This window comes from Oncorhynchus clarkii, chromosome 18 (assembly GCF_045791955.1).
Source record: "Oncorhynchus clarkii lewisi isolate Uvic-CL-2024 chromosome 18, UVic_Ocla_1.0, whole genome shotgun sequence".
NCBI lineage: Eukaryota > Metazoa > Chordata > Actinopteri > Salmoniformes > Salmonidae > Oncorhynchus > Oncorhynchus clarkii.
In genome coordinates, this window is record NC_092164.1 from 38,094,368 (window position 1) to 38,113,434 (window position 19,067).

A 19,067-nucleotide genomic window follows, 5' to 3' on the forward strand; every position below is an offset into this window, starting at 1 on the left:
CATTTCTACTAGAGTCATGCAGTAACTGGAGAGACTTCAGTTGGCTCTAATAAATTATGCAATGCCTCAAGGTCGACAACATGACAAAAATCCACAGAAACGGAAGACAGACTCAAAGGAGGGAGAACACAGGCAAGTTCACAGCACAGACTAAACCATTTATTCAAGTAGTCTTCAGCCTTGTGGGTTTGTCTTGACAGTCTTTTGCTGGAAAAAGTTATTGACATGTGCTTCAACCAATAGGAGAGAAAGGGCAGGACTAAACCAAGCGCGTGCATGACTGGGCTTCTAAGTTACAGTCACTAGCAATACACTAAGTACTGGTCCCTCTACAGTTGTGAGTGAACACATATCCAGTGTGGAACATCAAGTGCAGTGCTTATTAATATATCAGAAAAATATATTTTAGAATGTATACTGATATAGCAGTTGTTAGGAACTTGCATCCAAAGGGCCGTTCCAATGTAAAAAGTCCCACCCTCAACACATAGAATACCATCTGCATCAACCAATGGAGACTTTTACTGTGGCGGGCCCCTAAACTACAGTGTAGTACAAAGTGAGTCAAATAGTCCCTTGTTGACAGACACAAAAACACAGGTAAGACATTGTCACACAGAGACTCTGGGAAGAGGGACAGTCACAGGACACTACTAGCAGCAGGTTAGGTTGCTCTTATGCGCTCTAGGCACGCGCGTTGATGATGTCAACAAACTCTGGCTTGAGGGAGGCTCCGCCAACCAGGAAGCCGTCCACGTCATTTTGGGAGCCCAGCTCTTTGCAGTTGGCCCCTGTAACTGAGCCTGGAGGAGAAGGGAGGGACTTTGGTTAAACAAAATAACTTCACAAGCATGTGTCTGCACATATATTATAAAAAACTGATAATTCTTGCATATCAAAGGTTTAGGAACACCAATTAATATCATTCTCAAGATACCAATGTACATACCTACCAAAGTAATGTTATACATGCTCTAAACTGCATTTTATTGTCAGTGTTAACTGGCCCCAACTCTACTCAGCCTAATACATACTTGTTTACATTTCCATTAGGAACAGTGTCTCTGGGGATTGTCTCTTAGCTATCAGCAGCCTTGTAGAGAATGGAAAAGACCCTCTGATAAGATAAGGTTCCCAGCGCTGGGTTCAGGGTGTCCCCTACTGACCTCCGTAGATGATGCGGACGGAGTCGGCCACGGCCTCAGAGACGTTGGCCCTGATCCACTCCCTCAGTTTCTCATGCACCTCCTGGGCCTGGGGCGAGACGAGAAGTACACACACACACACACACAAATTTACAGTGTTTTTGGAAAGTATTCAGACCCCTGGACTTTTTCCACATTTTGTTACGTTACATTCTTATTCTAAAATCTATGACATGTTTTTCCTCATCAATCTACACACAATACCTCAATGACAAAGCAAAAGCAACATTTATTAAACATAAAAAACAAATAACCTATTTACATAAGTATTCAGACCCTTTGCTATGAGACTTGAAATTAAGCTCAGGTGCGTCCCGTTTCTATTGATCATCCTTGAGATGTTTCTACAACTTGATTGGAGTCCACCTGTGGTAAATTCAATTGATTGGACATGATTTGGAAAGACACACACCTGTCTATATAAAAGTCCCACAGTTGACAGTCCATGTCAGAGCAAAAACCAAGCCATGAGGTCGAAGGAATTGTCTGTAGAGCTCCGAGACAGGATTGTGTCGAGGCACCGATCTGGGGAAGGGTACCAAAAAAATGAATGCAGTATTGAAGGTCCCCAAGAACACAGTGGCCATCAACATTCTTAAATGGAAGAAGTTTGGAACCACCAAGACTCTTCCTAGAGCTGGCCGCCCGGCCAAACTGAGCAATCGGGGGAGAAGAGCCTTGGTCACGACCTTTGTCACTCTGACAGAGCTCCAGAGTTCCTCTGTGGACATGAGAACCTTCCAGAAGGACAACCATCTCGGCAGCACACCACCAATCATGCCTTAATGGTAGAGTGGCCAGACGGAAGCCACTCCTCTGTAAAAGGCACATAACAGCCCGCTTAGTTTGCAAAAAGGCACCTAAAGGACTCTCAGACAATGAGAAACAAGATTCTCTCGTCTGATGAAATCAAGATTCAACTGTCCTGAATGCCAAGCATCACGTTTGGAGGAAACCTGGCACCATCCCTACGGTGAAACATGGTGATGGCAGCATCATGCGGTGGAGATGTTTTTCAGCAGCAGGGACTGGGAGACTAGTCAGGATCGAGGGAAATATGAACAGAGCAACGTACAGAGAGAACCTGCTCCAGAGCACTCAGGAGCTCAGATTGGGGTCAAGGTTCACCTTCCAACAGATCAACGACCCTAAGCACACAGCCAAGGCAACGCATGAGTGGCTTTGGGACGAGTCTCAATGTCCTTGAGTGGCCAAGCCATAGCCCAGACTTGAACCCAATCGATCATCTCTGGAGAGACCTGAAAATAGCTGTGCAGCAACACTCCCCATCCAACCTGACAGAGCTTGAGAGGATCTGCAGATAAGAGAGAACCTCCCCAAATACAGATGTGCCAAGCTTGTTATGTCATACCCAAGAAGACTCAAGGCTGTAAACGCTGCCAAAGGTGCTTCAACAGAGTACTGAGTGAAGTGTGTGAATACTTATGTAAATGTGTTGAGTTGTGTAAAAAAAAAATATATTATAAATGTGCAAACATTTCTAAAAACCTATTTTCGCTTTGTCATTATGGGGTATTATGTGTAGATATACTTGAACCAGATCTCTCTTGGACCAGGGCTCTTGAAAAACAGATTCTCTGAGACTAGCCTGGATAATTAAAGATTAAAAAGGTCCAATGCAGCCATCTCAATATCAAATCATTCCTGGTTAACAATTAAGTACTTTACTGTGATCGTTTTTATTATTTTTTAAAATTAAAACATCTTCATAGCAAAGAGCAATTCCTCAAGCAATAATTTTTCTAGGACTGTCTGGGAGTGGTCTGAGTGGGGAGGGTAAAACCAATATGCATTCCCCCACAGAGCAGCTTGTAATTATTAAAAAACATAATAAAGTATGCACAATGTATGTAAATAAGTCAATATTGTTAAGAAACGGTGATGAGTCGTACCTGCTCGGGTGAGGCCGTCTTGCCGGTACCGATGGCCCACACAGGCTCATAAGCCAGCACCACTTTGCTCCAGTCCTTCACGTTGTCTACAACACAACAGCTTATTATCAAGATAATGGACGGCACTGTATGTAGATAATGGTAAGGTAAGATAATGATAAGGCAAGGTAGGTAAACCAATTTTTAGGTCTCAGGCAAGGGTTCCATTCATGCAACACCACCGTTTAAGTGAACTACTGCCAACCCCTTTGACTACCTCCTGAATAACAGGCACAAAATTCCCCCAAATTTCCCCTTTGAGACTAACATTTTCCACTTAAACCGAAATTGGAAGGTTTTGAAAAAAAAAATTGGAAGGTGTGCAACAGTGCTATGCGGAGCTGGCTAACTGAATCTAGAGTGGGTAGAAGAGATACAATTGAGCTTTCATGGACATTAAAAATAAAATAAATCCCACAGAATGATTCAGTGGAGAAAACAATGGGTATGTACTGTACATCATGTGCTGGTGTGGTGTATCACAAGAAAGATTACGGTGTTAGTCACAGGACTAACACAGTCTTGTGACGCACATCAGACCCAGGGTTCGATCCCAGCTGTTACCTGCGATGGCCTGGGTCTGGGCGTACACCACCTCCTCTGTGGTTCCAGCCTCCCTCTCCTCCAGCTTCTCTCCGATGCAGGCGATCACCCCCAGGTCACTCTCCAGGGCGTGGGCCACCTTCTGACCAATCAGCTCGTCGCTCTCCCCGAACACATGACGCCTCTCCGAGTGGCCCAGAATCACCCACTCCACGCCACAGTCCTTTATCATCGCAGGGCTGAGGAAGCGAGAGAGGGAGACTCAATACATCCACTAATAGTAGATTTAATTGAAAATAGCGCAAAATACATTTTTGGTATCTCATATTTTTCTGGCAATTCTCACAAACGTCATTGGGAGGAAGGATGTTTGAAATGCTTTATTACATTTGTATCAAACCATTTGTATTTTTTTTTTAAAATCATGATGAAAGTGGCCATTTTTTATTCTGAAATTACATTTTCACATTCATTTATTCAATGTGAGAATTGTCAACTACCCGTTTTGATTGTGTTAATTTTAAAAGGTATTGTTTGGAACAATACACTCTACAGGTACATCCCATTTCCAGTGCGGGCTCTCTGCTAAGTCTGAAGGTATGATCAATGTTATGTGCACCATCAACACAGTGAATGGGAAAATGGATTCAAAAAGGTAACTCCCTCTGCTGGTGACTTGCTGAATGTGCAACCCTAAAGGAGGGCTGTGAAACGAGTTTCACTAGCACCAGGCGTAGCCAGCCCAAAATAAAAAGTAGTGAGCCAGGCCTTCCCGGGCCAAATGACCTATATTTTGGTGGCCTCTGGTACATTCTAATGCCTCGATTCCATCTGAAAAACACTGCAAAATTGAATACATTATCAAATGTACCATCCAGATTGGAAACAGTTGTGGCATTGTGTGTAGAAGGACATGACTTTACCATTTAAATTACAGGAAATGTATGAATTCAGTGTGTTTGTAGTTATTTTGGATATTGCCTAGGCCTATATGATCAGGATTATTTTCTAAGTAAAAGCACATTAAACATTTAAAGCTGCAGTATGTCACTTTTTTGGCAACCAGACCAAATTCACATAGAAATGTAAATCTGTCATTTGCATTGAAAGCAAATCTAAGAAGCGGTAGATGTGTTCTAAGTGCGCCTTTTCCATGCTTCCCGTTCGTAAGTTTTTGCGTCTTTAACTTGCGGTTTTGTACACCAGCTTCAAACTGAAAATACAATATTTTGGGTTATGGAAAATATATTTCACAGCGGTTTAGATGGTACAATGATTCTCTGCATAATGAGAGCTTGTTTTTGTCACAAACTGAAATTAGGCAAACTATTTGGATTCTAGCAGCCAGAAAATGCCAGATCGATTTCTACATATTGCACCTTTAACCTGTCTACTCTTGAGATTGTCTTATTTACAGTTTTACTGCAAAATATGAATAGCCACAATGTCTGCTCTTCAAATTATGAATAACAACCTAGTGTATGAACAAAATAATGTAAATAGCCAAGCAACAAGGACAAAGTCACTTTAGTAGACTTTTGGGTAAATTCAACCAACTTCACTCAGTGTGCACAGCACCCCAGGCACTGTTGCTGCACGCCAGGTGGGATATATGGGACCCTACGTAGTTCCTGGCATAGAAATAAGAAACCAATCTTATTTCTATGGTTCTGTGTGAGATTAGCTACCACTTATGAAACAAACGGCAGAAATACTATGTTGTTATGAAATCATAACTATCACATGTGCTCATACTTTACTTCTTCAGTTCGCACACATATATTTTTAATAGTGTGAGTATAATGGTCGCACTGTAGAGCCCTCAAATTCACTAAACAGGTTGCAGGCAAACCATTTCATGCGGATTAATTACCTGACGCATGGGAAAAAAAGTCACGACTGGGCAGATGGAAACATGAAATGCCGTTACAATTTTAGAAATGCCAACAGACATGGTGGGATCTTGTTTCTGTCAAATAAAACGAGCGAGAAATGGAGGTGGATATGCCTTTTTGCGCAAATATTGATGTAAAAACCATCATGTCGAAGTAAACTTAAGAGTCAAGAGCTCCTCCCACTAGGACTCAGGAAAAAAACAACGTTTATTAGGTTACAGATGAAATAAGTTGTGATCAACTTCACAGCGTGGTGAAAGTGAACGGTGATGAGCATGATGCTCCTTTCCAATAAATATACAGGGTCTTATTCTGGTGACATGATGATCCATGCTTGGCTGGCATTTGACAAATAAAAATGATCTCGCTCATATCCATAATTAAATGTCATCATGTAGAGTAGCCTTCCCTCACTGTATCGGCCAGCTGTTGGCGAGAGAGCACATATCAAGACCAGAGTGGGCACATTCGCTACATAACGCAACATCTGTTGTGACGAAACCATCGGTTAGAGTTGAAAATGCCACGGAAACCCATTTAACTGGTATTTTTCCCAACGGCCAAAATGTTTATGTGCACTACGTGTTCACACACAGCCTTTTATCCGCAACAAGTCTGTTTGATGGAAACGCATCTCTGGTGGGAAAAGTAGCTGGGTGAAAATGAGTAATCGGCTGTTTAGCCGACAGTCGGCGCTAGTGGTTAACGACCTATAATGTCAATGTCTATGTATAAAATGTGTCATATCATTAGAAAGTACCAGAGAGCCCACTGTGGAAATATGACGTGTTTGAAGAATATTGTTAAAACCAAAATGTAAACCAAAAAAAAAAAAAACACACAGAAAGGGACATTTTGAGATGAATTTATCCAACATTAAAAATATTAATATGAAAATATGTATTTTTGAATCTAGACATACTCCATCTGTCTAAAACTACAAGGAATATAATAACGCCAAGATGTTGTCTGTATCATGTACGGTCCACAGAACATAGGATCTTATGGTTAGGTCTAAATAGGCCAATTTCATTATGATCATTTTTTTTTTAATACAAATTAAAAAAACATGTTCAACATCCTTCTTCCCAATGAAGTTCCTTTTACAGGAACAATCTGAGAACCAAAAAATAAATAAATCGCCCAATAAGGAGGCCATCTTTAACAAGTTCTGTCACAGATTCTGTCTCAAAGTGGAAGACGTGTCGTCATACGCAAGTGTGGAGCCTTACCTGATCTCGCCAGTGAAAGCCCCCTTGGCGACTTTGTAGCAGTTCTGTGCAGCCACACCGATCCTGGCATCCAGGTTCGAGCGGGCAAAGTCGAGGTAGACGGTGGGAGCGCCACACACCACCTCTGTGTGAGTGTATAAGAGGGAGAGGGAGACAAAGGTGGGGGTGAGGAGACAAGAGAGGGAGACAGTAGGAGGAGTTCGGAGAACATCAGAATAGTCACATCTAGGGTTGCAAAGGGTCGGAAACTCTCCGGTATATTTCTGGAATTTTTCCATGGGAAGTTAAGCCCGGGTATTTTGCTTAAATTCATAAAAGAAGTTTGCTTATAACAGTGAACCCTTTTTATGGGATACACTTAAAGCAATTCTAGGTCTTGTGGTATATTTTGGTTAAACTATCCCCAATTAAATGGAATTGCAACCCTCTGCATGCACAGTGCATTCTTCCATCACATGTGCAGTGCATTCTTCCATCACATGTACAGCTGATTCTCAAAATCTTGCACACTAATGAGATGCTATTGAGCCCACACTACTACACTGTCTGAGCCAAGGACCACATGGTTTCTGGTAAGTTTTGATTACAATACTGGGTGGGGTGAATATACACTGCTCAGAAAAATAAAGGGAACACTTAAACAACACAATGTAACTCCAAGTCGATCACACTTCTGTAAAATCAAACTGTCCACTTAGGAAGCAACACTGATTGGCAATAAATTTCACAATCTGTTGTGCAAATGGAATAGACAACAGGTGGAAATTATAGGCAAATAGCAAGACACCCCCAATAAAGGAGTGGTTCTGCAGGTGGGGACCACAGGCCACTTCTCAGTTCCTATGCTTCCTGGCTGATGTTTTGGTCACTTTTGAATGCTGGCGGTGCCTTCACTCTAGTGGTAGCATGAGACGGAGTCTTCAACCCACAAAAGTGGCTCAGGTAGTGCAGCTCATCCAGGATGGCACATCAATGTGAGCTGTCGCAAGAAGGTTTGCTGTGTCTGTCAGCGTAGTGTCCAGAGCATGGAGGCGCTACCAGGAGACAGGCCAGTACATCAGGAGACGTGGAGGAGGCTGTAGGAGGGCAACAACCCAGCAGCAGGACCGCTACCTCCGCCTTTGTGCAAGGAAGAGCAGGAGGAGTACTGCCAGAGCCTTGCAAAATGACCTCCAGTAGGCCACAAATGTGCATGTGTCTGCTCAAACGGTCAGAAACAGACTCCATGAGGGTGGTATGAGGGCCCGACGTCCACAGGTGGGAGTTGTGCTTACAGCCCAACACCGTGCAGGACGTTTGGCATTTGCCAGAGAACACCAAGATTGGCAAATTCGCCACTGGCTCTTCACAGATGAAAGCAGGTTAACACTGAGTACATGTGACAGACGTGACAGTCTGGAGACGCCGTGGAGAACGTTCTGCTGCCTGCAACATCCTCCAGCATGACCGGTTTGGCGGTGGGTCAGTCATGGTGTGGGGTGGCATTTCTTTGGGGGGCCGCACAGCCCTCCATGTGCTCGCCAGAGGTAGCCTGACTGCCATTAGGTACCGAGATGAGATCCTCAGACCCCTTGTGAGACCATATGCTGGTGCAGTTGGCCCTGGGTTCCTCCTAATGCAAGACAATGCTAGACCTCATGTGGCTGGAGTGTGTCAGCAGTTCCTGCAAGAGGAAGGCATTGATGCTATGGACTGCCCGTTCCCCAGACCTGAATCCAATTGAGCACATCTGGGACATCATGTCTCGCTCCATCCACCAACGCCACGTTGCACCACAGACTGTCCAGGAGTTGGATGATGCTTTAGTCCAGGTCTGGGAGGAGACCCTCAGGAGACCATCCGCCACCTCATCAGGAGCATGCCCAGGCGTTGTAGGGAGGTCATACAGGCACGTGGAGGCCACACACACTACTGAGCCTCATTTTGACTTGTTTTAAGGACATTACATCAAAGTTGGATCAGTCTGTAGTGTGGTTTTCCACTTTAAGTTTGAGTGTGACTCCAAATCCAGACCTCCATGGGTTGATAAATTTGATTTCCATTGATAATTTTTGTGTGATTTTGTTGTCAGCACATTCAACTATGTAAAGAAAAAAGTATTTAATAAGAATATTTCATTCATTCAGGTCTAGGATGTGTTATTTTAGTGTTCCCTTTATTTTTTTGAGCAGTGTATTTTATGATATTTTTAAATAGTAGCCTACAGAAAAGTGTGTTTAAATAATTTCTAACTTGTTAACAATTTCTGCTAGTTAATTTTTGCTACCATGTTGGTTTCAGCTTGCTTGAGCCTGCTAACCGAGGAGTGTAAATTCACCTGTTTCCATACATGTTTCATTTTAAAACATTTATCTTACAAAGGAGTTGTTTAATCTAACTGCTTAACTATTTATCTGTACACAGAATTGTGTAAATGTTTAAACTTTTTTTTCTAATGTTTACAGGAAAATTCCACGGGCACTATCTGATGTGGGGAGACATTTTACTGCAGCCAATGTAGAAGAAAAAGTTGTGTACATTTGCAAATACTGTGCCAAATCATATGTGAAGAATGCAACAAAGATGCAGAATCATCTGGCCAAGTGTATAAAGTTCCTTCAGCGCTCACAACAAGTAACCTTTGACAAAAGTCCCTCTACTTCTATTCGAGGTGAAAATTATTAATCATACACCTTATCGATAGCAACAGCTCATGGTCCTCCTGAAATCAGAAGGTTTTTTTTGACTCAATGGAGGAATGTAGTCAGATAAATACTAATGAATGTCTTGCTCAAGCTGTGTATGCAACTGCTTGACCTCTGATGCTCACAGGCAATGTGTATTGGAAGAGATTTCTTAATGTTCTTCGCCCAGGATGCACCCCTCCAATCAGACATGCTTTATATAGTATTTTGCTGGATGCAGAGTTCAAGTGAAGGTCAAGCAAATCATTGAGAAAGCAGACTATTGCAAAAACTGCAGTTCTGAAATGCATCAAAAAGTGTGAAGACTTCTGCCTGAAGTCCATACACACCGCAGCGTACATGTTGGACCCCAAGAATGCTGGCAAGAGCATCCTGTCTGGTGCATGGATAAACAAGACCTATGGTGTCATCACTACCGTGTCTCGCCACCTTGGCCTGGAAGAGGGCAAGTTTCTTGGCAGTCGGCGAAGTACACTTCCAACCAAGGGCTTTGGGATAGAGATGCAATATGGCAGTCGTGCCAACATATCTCATCAGCCACCTGGTGGAAGGGACTTTGTGAATCTTCGGCTCTTTCTCCTGTTGCCTCCATAATCCTCCAAATCCCACCAATATCAGCCACCTCAGAGTGCAACTAACTGGTCCTTATTTGGGAACACACACACCAAAGCATGCAACAGGCTGACCAATACAAGGGTTGAAAAATGTATGAAAAAGAAAGTGACAGTGAAGATGAGGCCTTAGAGTCTGATGTTCAAGAGGTAGACATTGAGGAGGTCCAGGGAGAAGACATGGAAGCCTGAGAGGAAGATAACCAAAGCTTTAGTTTCTAGACTATCATTTTATAGATGCATGTTGAAAACGTTTTTGGGAGATGCGTTGGATCATTGGGGATCATTCAATATTCCCTTTCTTTTGTTGTTCAGTGAAATCATCCCATGTGAAGAGTCAACTCATTTAATTAAAGTTCAATTCGTAACTAAATTGTTATTTATATTGGAAGGATTTAAACATTTACAATTATGTCTACTTAAGGTAAAAGGTTTATGTTTCTGTCTCTTTATGATATGGTAAATATATCCAATGCAAAATAAATCTACATTTAAAATGGTATTCATTTGCATTTATTACCATGGAAAGTCTCCACCTCTGAATATTCCCCAAAATGTGCAACCCCAGTGATGTCACAAAGTATTTGTATAAAGTTCAGCTTTCCCCAACTTTGGTCCAACCCAGTTCACGTCCCTTGCCCATGCTCGCATCGCCCAAACAGTCCTCCGCCCACTTCGCTTGGAAATGAAGGGCTTTCCATAGTTTCATCGCCCACATAGTCATCAGTTGAGAGGCACTGTAAAAGCCAATTCATGCTTGCCCCGGAAATGCAATCGCAGAGCCTCCGGAGGCCAAACGGAGCTCCGTACCACATCGCAGTGCGCTTCCCAAATGTTTTGACTATGTGGAGGGCACCTTATACCTCCGCATTGACATGACTGGTTGACGGTAGGTGGGGGCGGGAGGTCCTGTATAAACACAAACTCACTTTGACAACTTCTTTCACAGCTCTGCAAAGCTTTCTTCGTGTCCAACAAGTTTCTCTGCCCTTAACCTTGTTCTGAACACCTCCAAAACAAAGGTCATGTGGTTTGGTAAGAAGGATGCCCCTCTCTCCCCGCAGGTGTTATTACTACCTCTGAGGGTTTAGAGCTTGAGGTAGTCACCTCATACAAATACTTGGGAGTATGGCTACACGGTGCACTGTCCTTCTCTCAGCACATATCAAAGCTGCAGCCTAAAGTTCAATCTAGACTATGTTTCTTCTATCGTAATCGCTTCTCTTTAACCCCAGCTGCAAAACTAACCCTGATTCAGATGACCATCCTACCCATGCTAGATTATGGAGACGTAATTTGTAGATCGGCAGGTAAGGGTGCTCTAGATGTTCTTTACCATTTGGCAATCAGATTTGCCACCAATGCTCCTTATAGGACACATCACTGCACTCTATACGCTTCTGTAAACTGGTCATCTCTGTATACCCGTCACAAGACCAACTGGTTGTTGCTTATTTATAAAACCCTCTTAGGCCTCACTCCCCCCCTATCTGAGATATCTACCGCAGCCCTCATCCTCCACATAGACAAGCAACCCCGGGATGTGGGTGCTTCTGTTCTGCCAGTCACATTCTGTTAAAAGGTCCCCAAAGCACCCACATCCCGGGGTTGCTTGTCTATTCAGTTCGCTGCAGCTAGTGGCCGGAACAAGCTGCAACAAACACTCAAACGGGCCAGTTTTATCTCAATCTCTTCATTCAAAGACCCAATCTTGGACACTCTTACTGACAGTTGTGGCTGCTTTGCATGATGTACTTTTGTCTCTACCTTCTTGCCCTTTGTCTGTGCCCAACAATGTCTGTTTTGTGCTGCTACCATGTTGTGCTGCTACCATGTTGTGCTGCTACCATGTTGTCATGTTGTGCTGCTACCATGCTGTGTTGTCATGTGTTTCTGCCATGCTATGTTGCGGTCTAATGTCTCTCTTTATGTAGTGTTGCATTATCTCTTGTCGTGATGCGTTTTAAATAAAAAATATAGGACAAAAAAAGAGGCCTTTTGGTAGGCCGTCATTGTAAATAAGAATTTGTTCTTAACTGACCTGCCTAGTTAAGTTTTTTTTTTTTTTTTAAGTAGTATGAAAGCCCTGACTTCTGCAGAGGCTGTATATTCTGTACGGACACTTCTGTACGGGTGATGATTTAACAAAAGCGCATTTGCAAAAAAAGCACCATCATTGCACAAATGTACCTAACCATAAACATCAATGCCTTTCTTAAAATCAATACACAGAAGTATGTTTTTTTTTAAACCTTAAGAAATTCATGTTAGCAGGCAATATTAACTAGGGAAATTGTGTCTCTTCTCTTGCATTCAGTGCAAGCAGAGTCAGGGTATATGCGACCATTTCTTCCTAACAAAGACCGTAATTAATTTGCCAGATTTTTACATAATTATGACATAACATTGAAGGTTGTGCAATGTAACAGCAATATTTAGACTTAGGGTTGCCACCCGTTCGATAAGATACGGAACGTTTCCGTATTTCACTGAAAGAATAAACGTTTTGTTTTCGAAATTATAGTTTCCGGATTTGACCATATTAATGACCTAAGGCTCGTATTTCTGTGTTTATTATATTATAATTAAGTATATGATTTGATATGTGATAGCAGTCTGAGCAGTGATAGGCAGCAGCAGCAGGCTCATAAGCATTCATTCAAACAGCACTTTACTGCGTTTGCCAGCAGCGTTTAGCAATGCTTGAGGCACAGCTCTGTTTATGACTTCAAGCATATTAACTCCAGAGATTAGGCTGGCAATACTAAAGTGCCTATAAGAACATCCAATAGTCAAAGGTATATGAAATACAAATGGTATAGACAGAAATAGTCGACACGTCATAATTATTTTAATAACTTCAACCTAAAACTTCTTAACTGGGAATATTGAACCACCAGCTTTCATATGCTCTCACATTCTGAGCAAGGAACTTAAACGTTAGCTTTTTTACATGGCACATATTGCACTTTTACTTTCTTCTTCAACACTGTTTTTGCATTATTTAAAACAAATTGAACATGTTTCCTTATTTATTTGAGACTAAATAGATTTGATTTATGTATTATATTAAGTTTTTTTTTTAAAGTGTTCCTTGTTCATTCAGTATCGTTGTAATTGTCATTATTACAAATATATATATAAAAACAGTCAGATTAAATCGGTACCGGCTTTTTTTGGTCCTCAATAAACCGGTATCAGCATTAAAATCATAATCGGTCAACCTCTAGATTTTAGTCTTCATGTCCAACAATGACATAAAAAAAAAAAAAATCTGAAAACATGGGGACACATGAAAAACCACCCACGGGCCAAATTTGGCCCACCAGTTGGGGAACCCTGGCCTATCCCATAAACACTGGCCAAGCATAAGGTTTCTTTGCAAGTGACAGATGATTAGGACTGTGGTAAAATTGACTCAGGACCATGTTCAGCCATTCACTCTCAAGTCAAAAGGCATTGCAGACAAGCAGGCTTATTGGGATTCAAAGCCCAGGTGTCATCGATGCACTCAGATATGATAAACTATGCTCAGTCCAATGAGCACAGCTTGCGCTAGGCCAACAACCCTGCATGGATGGAGCGGTCAAAAGATGCATGTCACGAAACTACAATGTTATGGTGTCGTTTGACGCATAGTGTTAAAAAAATATTTCACATTTACTCTTTACATGCAAGTATTGGATATTGGTATCAGTCAGAATGAACTGTAAACAACATATTACGGTTAATTATAGACAAGATACTTTGAGACAAAAAAAACATTGTATACCGGTTTCATCGTGGAGGCTTGCGGTGTTCAGGGTCGTTATGAGGTCGCCCAGGCTTTTCTTGTCACCGTTCATCTTCCAGTTTCCTCCTACGAAAAATGTTCTGGACGACATGATGGCTGGGCGGTAGATGATACTAGAAAAACGATGACACGGGCCTAGGAGGTGATGCTTTTGATACGAACAGCGGGCAAACAGAAGCTGTCTTTTTCTTCTTCTTTGGGATTGGTTTGCGGATCGCATCCAATTTAAAGGTGCATACACCGCCACCTACTGTACCAAAGTGTGACGCAAGTCAAATTAATTTAATTATTCCTGTCCCTAAAAGGAAAAACTTGCACCAACAACTAACCCTACACCTAAATAACACTATTTCATAAAAATACAAATCGCCTCTTCTGCAATAAAATACTCACATGTAAACAGGTAGCCTATTTCACTGCAGCTACCACCTACACTAAAACCCACCACCCCCATTCCATTACTTTTACACTATCTGCTTCTGCACCATGCCAACGGGCTGGGAGGATGGGAAACTACCCCTCAACACACCTTGTAACTCTTCTGATGTCAAATCTCATATACTGCAGCTGCCACCACAACATATTTTCTCTGTGATTGCTATGAACGCTAAGAAGCCAACTTTACTGAAGCATAACTCACTCGTTACCCTATCCCTCAAATCTACTACTCAATAGGATCCCTCACCCTTGACCCATCCTGCTCTACTTTCTTCATTGCATCAGCAATCAACATCCTCTGCACTACTCTGACTCTGGCCACTTCAACCTTCCTCACTCGCACCGGACACTTTGGAACCCTAGCAACATGAGCACCCCTACCCCCGTCTTCTTCTTCTTCTTTTTCTTCTTCTTATTCTATGATATAATGGGGCTTTGCAAACAAACGTCAAAGGTGCCACCTAATGTGCTGGAGTGTGTGGTCAATCACGGTTGACAACACTTCTAACTCAGTACTTCTGAGAAAATAAAAAAGAGTCCTACTGACTTCTAATAGACCCTCCCCCATCCCCCATCCCCCAAATAATTTCCAACCCCTGTCCAACCTTGTCCAACCTCAATGACCCTACAGTTCAATCTTTCCCTCTCTTCAACAGGAGGTCAGAGGCCTGGCAGTGTGGTGCCAGGACAACAACCTCTCCCTCAATGTGAGCAAGACAAAGGAGCTGATCGCGGGCTACAGGAAAAGGCAGGCCTAACAGGCACCCATTAACATCGACGGGGCTGTAATGGAGCGGGTCGAGAGTTTCAAGTTCCTTGGAGTCCACATCACCAACAAACTATTCTGGTCCAAACACAACAAGACAGTCGTGAAGAGGGCATGACAACACCTTTTCCCCTCAGGAGACTGAAAAGATTTGGTATGGGTCCCCAGATCCTCAAAAAGTTCTACAGCTGCACCATCGAGAGCATCCTGACCGGTTGCATCACCGCCTGGTATGACACTTGCCTGTCCTGACTCCGAGCCCGCCTGCCTGACCACTCTGCCTGAGCCTGCCTGCCGATCTGTACCTTTGCCCCCCCCCCCCCCCCCCCCCGGATTACCCTGACCCTGAGCCTGCCTGCCGCCCAGTACCGTTGCCCCACCCAGTACCATTGCCCCACTGTTGGTTTACTGACCCCTGCCTGTCTTGACCTGTCTATTGCCTGCTCCTGTTGGAACGTTAAACTATTGTTCATTCGACGTGAACAAAACGTCTGCATTCATTCGACGTCTGCATCTGCGTCTTACCTGATAATATTCTTAATTCCATTCCTTTACTTTGGATTTGTGTGTATTGTTGTGAAATTGTTAGATATTAATTGTTAGATATTACTGCACTGTTAGAGCTAGAAACACAAGCATTTCGCTACACCCGCAATAACATCTGCTAAACACGTGTATGTGACCAATAAAATTTGATTTGGATTTGATTTCACCTCACCTCTACCCAGTGGAACAATTATATCTCGACTCAAAGCTCTTTTGACTAACTGGTCTACAATTTCATTCCCTTCCACACCCGAATGTTCTGGGATCCAGAAGAATTTCACTACTACACCCAGTCTCTCAATTCTCCACAATAACATGAATACCTCCAATAGTAGATCTCCTCCTGTCTTTTCTCTAAGCAACCACCCTATTCGACTCTTACGACAACAGTGAGGGAATTCGATTAAGCTGCCCAAAGTTGAACTGGCCTATGGCCAGTCACATGACCGGGCGAAAGCGGTGAGGGAGGCGCTCCCTGCTCGGTCATATAGTCAACAATGCAGTATGTTGCACTGTTCAGAAACGCACAAACTCGTTTTTATTGGGAAGGCAGATAAAGTGCTTTTATCCAAATCAATCACTTTTGGACATGAAAACACAGAACCCTGCTCATTACTTCACGTGCTTAAACTACATCACTTTTGTTTTGGGAGCCAGACCGGGGCACCTGGCTCACACCCGGTGGTCTGGTGAGTGGGCACTGTGCATATTCACTCATTATCATTGTTGGTTCAGTGCCAGTTAAAAGTTTGTATTTGGAAAGATGGACGTCATATTATATTTGTCTCCCCTTCTCACAGGCCTATTATACGGACAACAACGTTTTCATTGACCTTTGTCAGTGTTAACAGAGTGGGCCACCCTGTAATTGTACTATTCAAAAAATATTCTCCAGTCATATAAAGTGCAGTAGAATTGCGTGAAATGTGTTTTTCCACATGCAAAGAAAGAAGAAAAGTATCTGATAGAGCCGATAGCCCAGGTCTCTACACTATACAAGCTCAGCCATGCATTGCACAGTCTTTTTTTGTGAACAGTGATTGAGTTATATTGTTCAATTATGATTATCCAATCTACTCATTACATTACGAATAGTAGGCTATTTTACACATGTTTGCAAATGCAAAATCCATGGAATGCTCTATTATAAAGGTGCATTTTTAAGGTGAAAATGTGCTTCCCCAAACTTCAAACTCACACAATGCTTTTCTTCAATCCTCTTGTTGGCTGAGGAAAAGTTACTCTAACCAGTGGCGGTCAGTGCTGTTTAAGATGAGGGAGGACATTTTTTTTTAATGAGCATGGCCTTATTTCTATTACAGTATATCGGATGACTGTCATTCATATTCCATTCACCCAGCTCAATGTAACATGGATAGGTTTAGGCTACTACATGATACTCTAATTTTCCCTATACCCATCATGAGGTAGCTACAACCTAGCCTATGAATGAACGTTTACAATGTAGGTGCACACAGGTCGAGAGAAAAATTGGAGGTGACAGTGACACATGGACAGACAGTGACACATTCAATACCTCCTTGCACACTCTTGCCTGCATCTAGCTGATCTAGGGCGTAATCATTAGTCCAACAGTAGCAAATGAGAGTTTCTATTGGACAAATGCAGGTATGTTTATCCCCGTTTCATTCCGTTTGCTTCCATTTTAGAAACGTTTTTCAACAGAATCGGCAGAATGAATACACGCAAAAACACAGTTCACTTTCATAGCAGCCACATTGTATTCCTTCTCGCATCTCTGCGCTCTCTTCCTCTCACCTTTTCCCTTCACTTGTGGACTTCAAAACACAACGCATCATATAGAATAGTTTTATCTAAAAAATAATAACTTTTGAAATGTTTTAACATTTTTATGAAATTTAATGATTAGGATGGTCCTCCCCTTCCTCCTCTGAGGCGCCTCCACTGATTCTAACATCTTCAAAGTTCACGGTAAGGACACTCGTCGTTGCATCCTCGACTTGGCTGTTCTGTTAAGAGTGATTATCATAATCTAAATGTGATTTCTGTCATTCTGAGCACCGTGGGTGGACACACTAATCACGTTACGCACCAAATGCACATGGGTCCGGTAAATTGAAATGCTGCCGGTCAAATGTCCCATGCCACATTTACATAACGGAAACCCTGCTCTACATATACCTTGCAATAAACCAGACTTTAGTCAAGAGACATTTCAGCAACTCTTGGAGGACAGTGATGGGACTCGATTAATGCCCCGGGCACGTTTTTTTTTTACAATAAGTCCTTCAGCAAGAGGTTTGCAGATGACAAACTTTGAGACAAACTTCTTTCTAAATGGTTGACTGTCAAAGCACACATACACAGACATGGTGTTAATGCAGAAGTCAATGTTTATTAGAAAGGTTTTTCAACAAGCAATCCATTTTTTTTTACAGAGATACTGCAGATGTGTAAATGTGCTACAAAATGCAGTTGGGAGGGAATGTATTGGTATCTGATATGTAACACCTCAACAACTCTTTTTCCCTGAAGTATAATACAGGCGTTGCATTTTGTTTTTACATCATGGATTTGCCTGGTGATTGCAGCCATTTTGGGGCAAAGTAGGAGGGTGCTGCTGGTTAGCATGTGTCATCATAGGTCCAAAATGGCGATAGTCATATTCCTGTGGGACACATACAGTGCCTTGCGAAAGTATTCGACCCCCTTGAACTTTGCGACCTTTTGCCACATTTCAGGCTTCAAACATAAAGATATAAAACTGTATTTTTTTGTGAAGAATCAACAACAAGTGGGACACAATCATGAAGTGGAACGAAATTTATTGGATATTTCAAACTTTTTTAACAAATCAAAAACTGAAAAATTGGGCGTGCAAAATTATTCAGCCCCTTTACTTTCAGTGCAGCAAACTCTCTCCAGAAGTTCAGTGAGGATCTCTGAATGATCCAATGTTGACCTAAATGACTAATGATGATAAATACAATCCACCTGTGTGTAATCAAGTCTCCGTATAAAGGCACCTGTACTGTGATAGTCTCAGAGGTCCGTTAAAAGCACAGAGAGCATCATGAAGAACAAGGAACACACCATGCAGGTCCGAGATACTGTTGTGAAGAAGTTTAAAGCCGGATTTGGATACAAAAAGATTTCCCAAGCTTTAAACATCCCAAGGACCACTGTGCAAGCGATAATATTGAAATGGAAGGAGTATCAGACCACTGCAAATCTACCAAGACCTGGCCGTCCCTCTAAACTTTCAGCTCATACAAGGAGAAGACTGATCAGAGATGCAGCCAAGAGGCCCATGATCACTCTGGATGAACTGCAGAGATCTACAGCTGAGGTGGGAGACTCTGTCCATAGGACAACAATCAGTCGTATATTGCACAAATCTGGCCTTTATGGAAGAGTGGC

At 42.4% G+C, this 19,067-nt stretch overlaps 1 protein-coding gene across 1 annotated transcript; it reads right to left on the reverse strand.

Annotated features, from left to right (window-relative positions):
* Nucleotides 1-137: 137 nt before the first annotated feature.
* On the reverse strand, nucleotides 138-14,135 carry LOC139373461 (triosephosphate isomerase A-like). The gene is made up of 6 exons (XM_071113996.1): nucleotides 13,895-14,135; nucleotides 6,828-6,951; nucleotides 3,722-3,939; nucleotides 3,119-3,204; nucleotides 1,167-1,254; nucleotides 138-803 (listed from the first exon to the last, which is right to left on the reverse strand). Exons 1-6 carry the CDS (start codon nucleotides 14,133-14,135, stop codon nucleotides 685-687), a joined length of 876 nt encoding a protein of 291 aa, XP_070970097.1. The 3' UTR covers nucleotides 138-684.
* Between the last annotated feature and the right edge of the window lie 4,932 nt (nucleotides 14,136-19,067).

Bases quoted from the DNA above. Each gene is read 5' to 3' on its own strand.
- LOC139373461 (XM_071113996.1), bottom strand. From the start codon at position 14,135: ATGCGATCCGCAAACCAATCCCAAAGAAGAAGAAAAAGACAGCTTCTG. The intron at 3,940-6,827 runs GTAAGGCTCCAC...TCGCTTCCTCAG, and splicing joins GCTTTCACTGGCGAGATCAG to CCCTGCGATGATAAAGGACT. The intron at 804-1,166 runs GTCAGTAGGGGA...CTTCTCCTCCAG, and splicing joins CGTCCGCATCATCTACGGAG to GCTCAGTTACAGGGGCCAAC.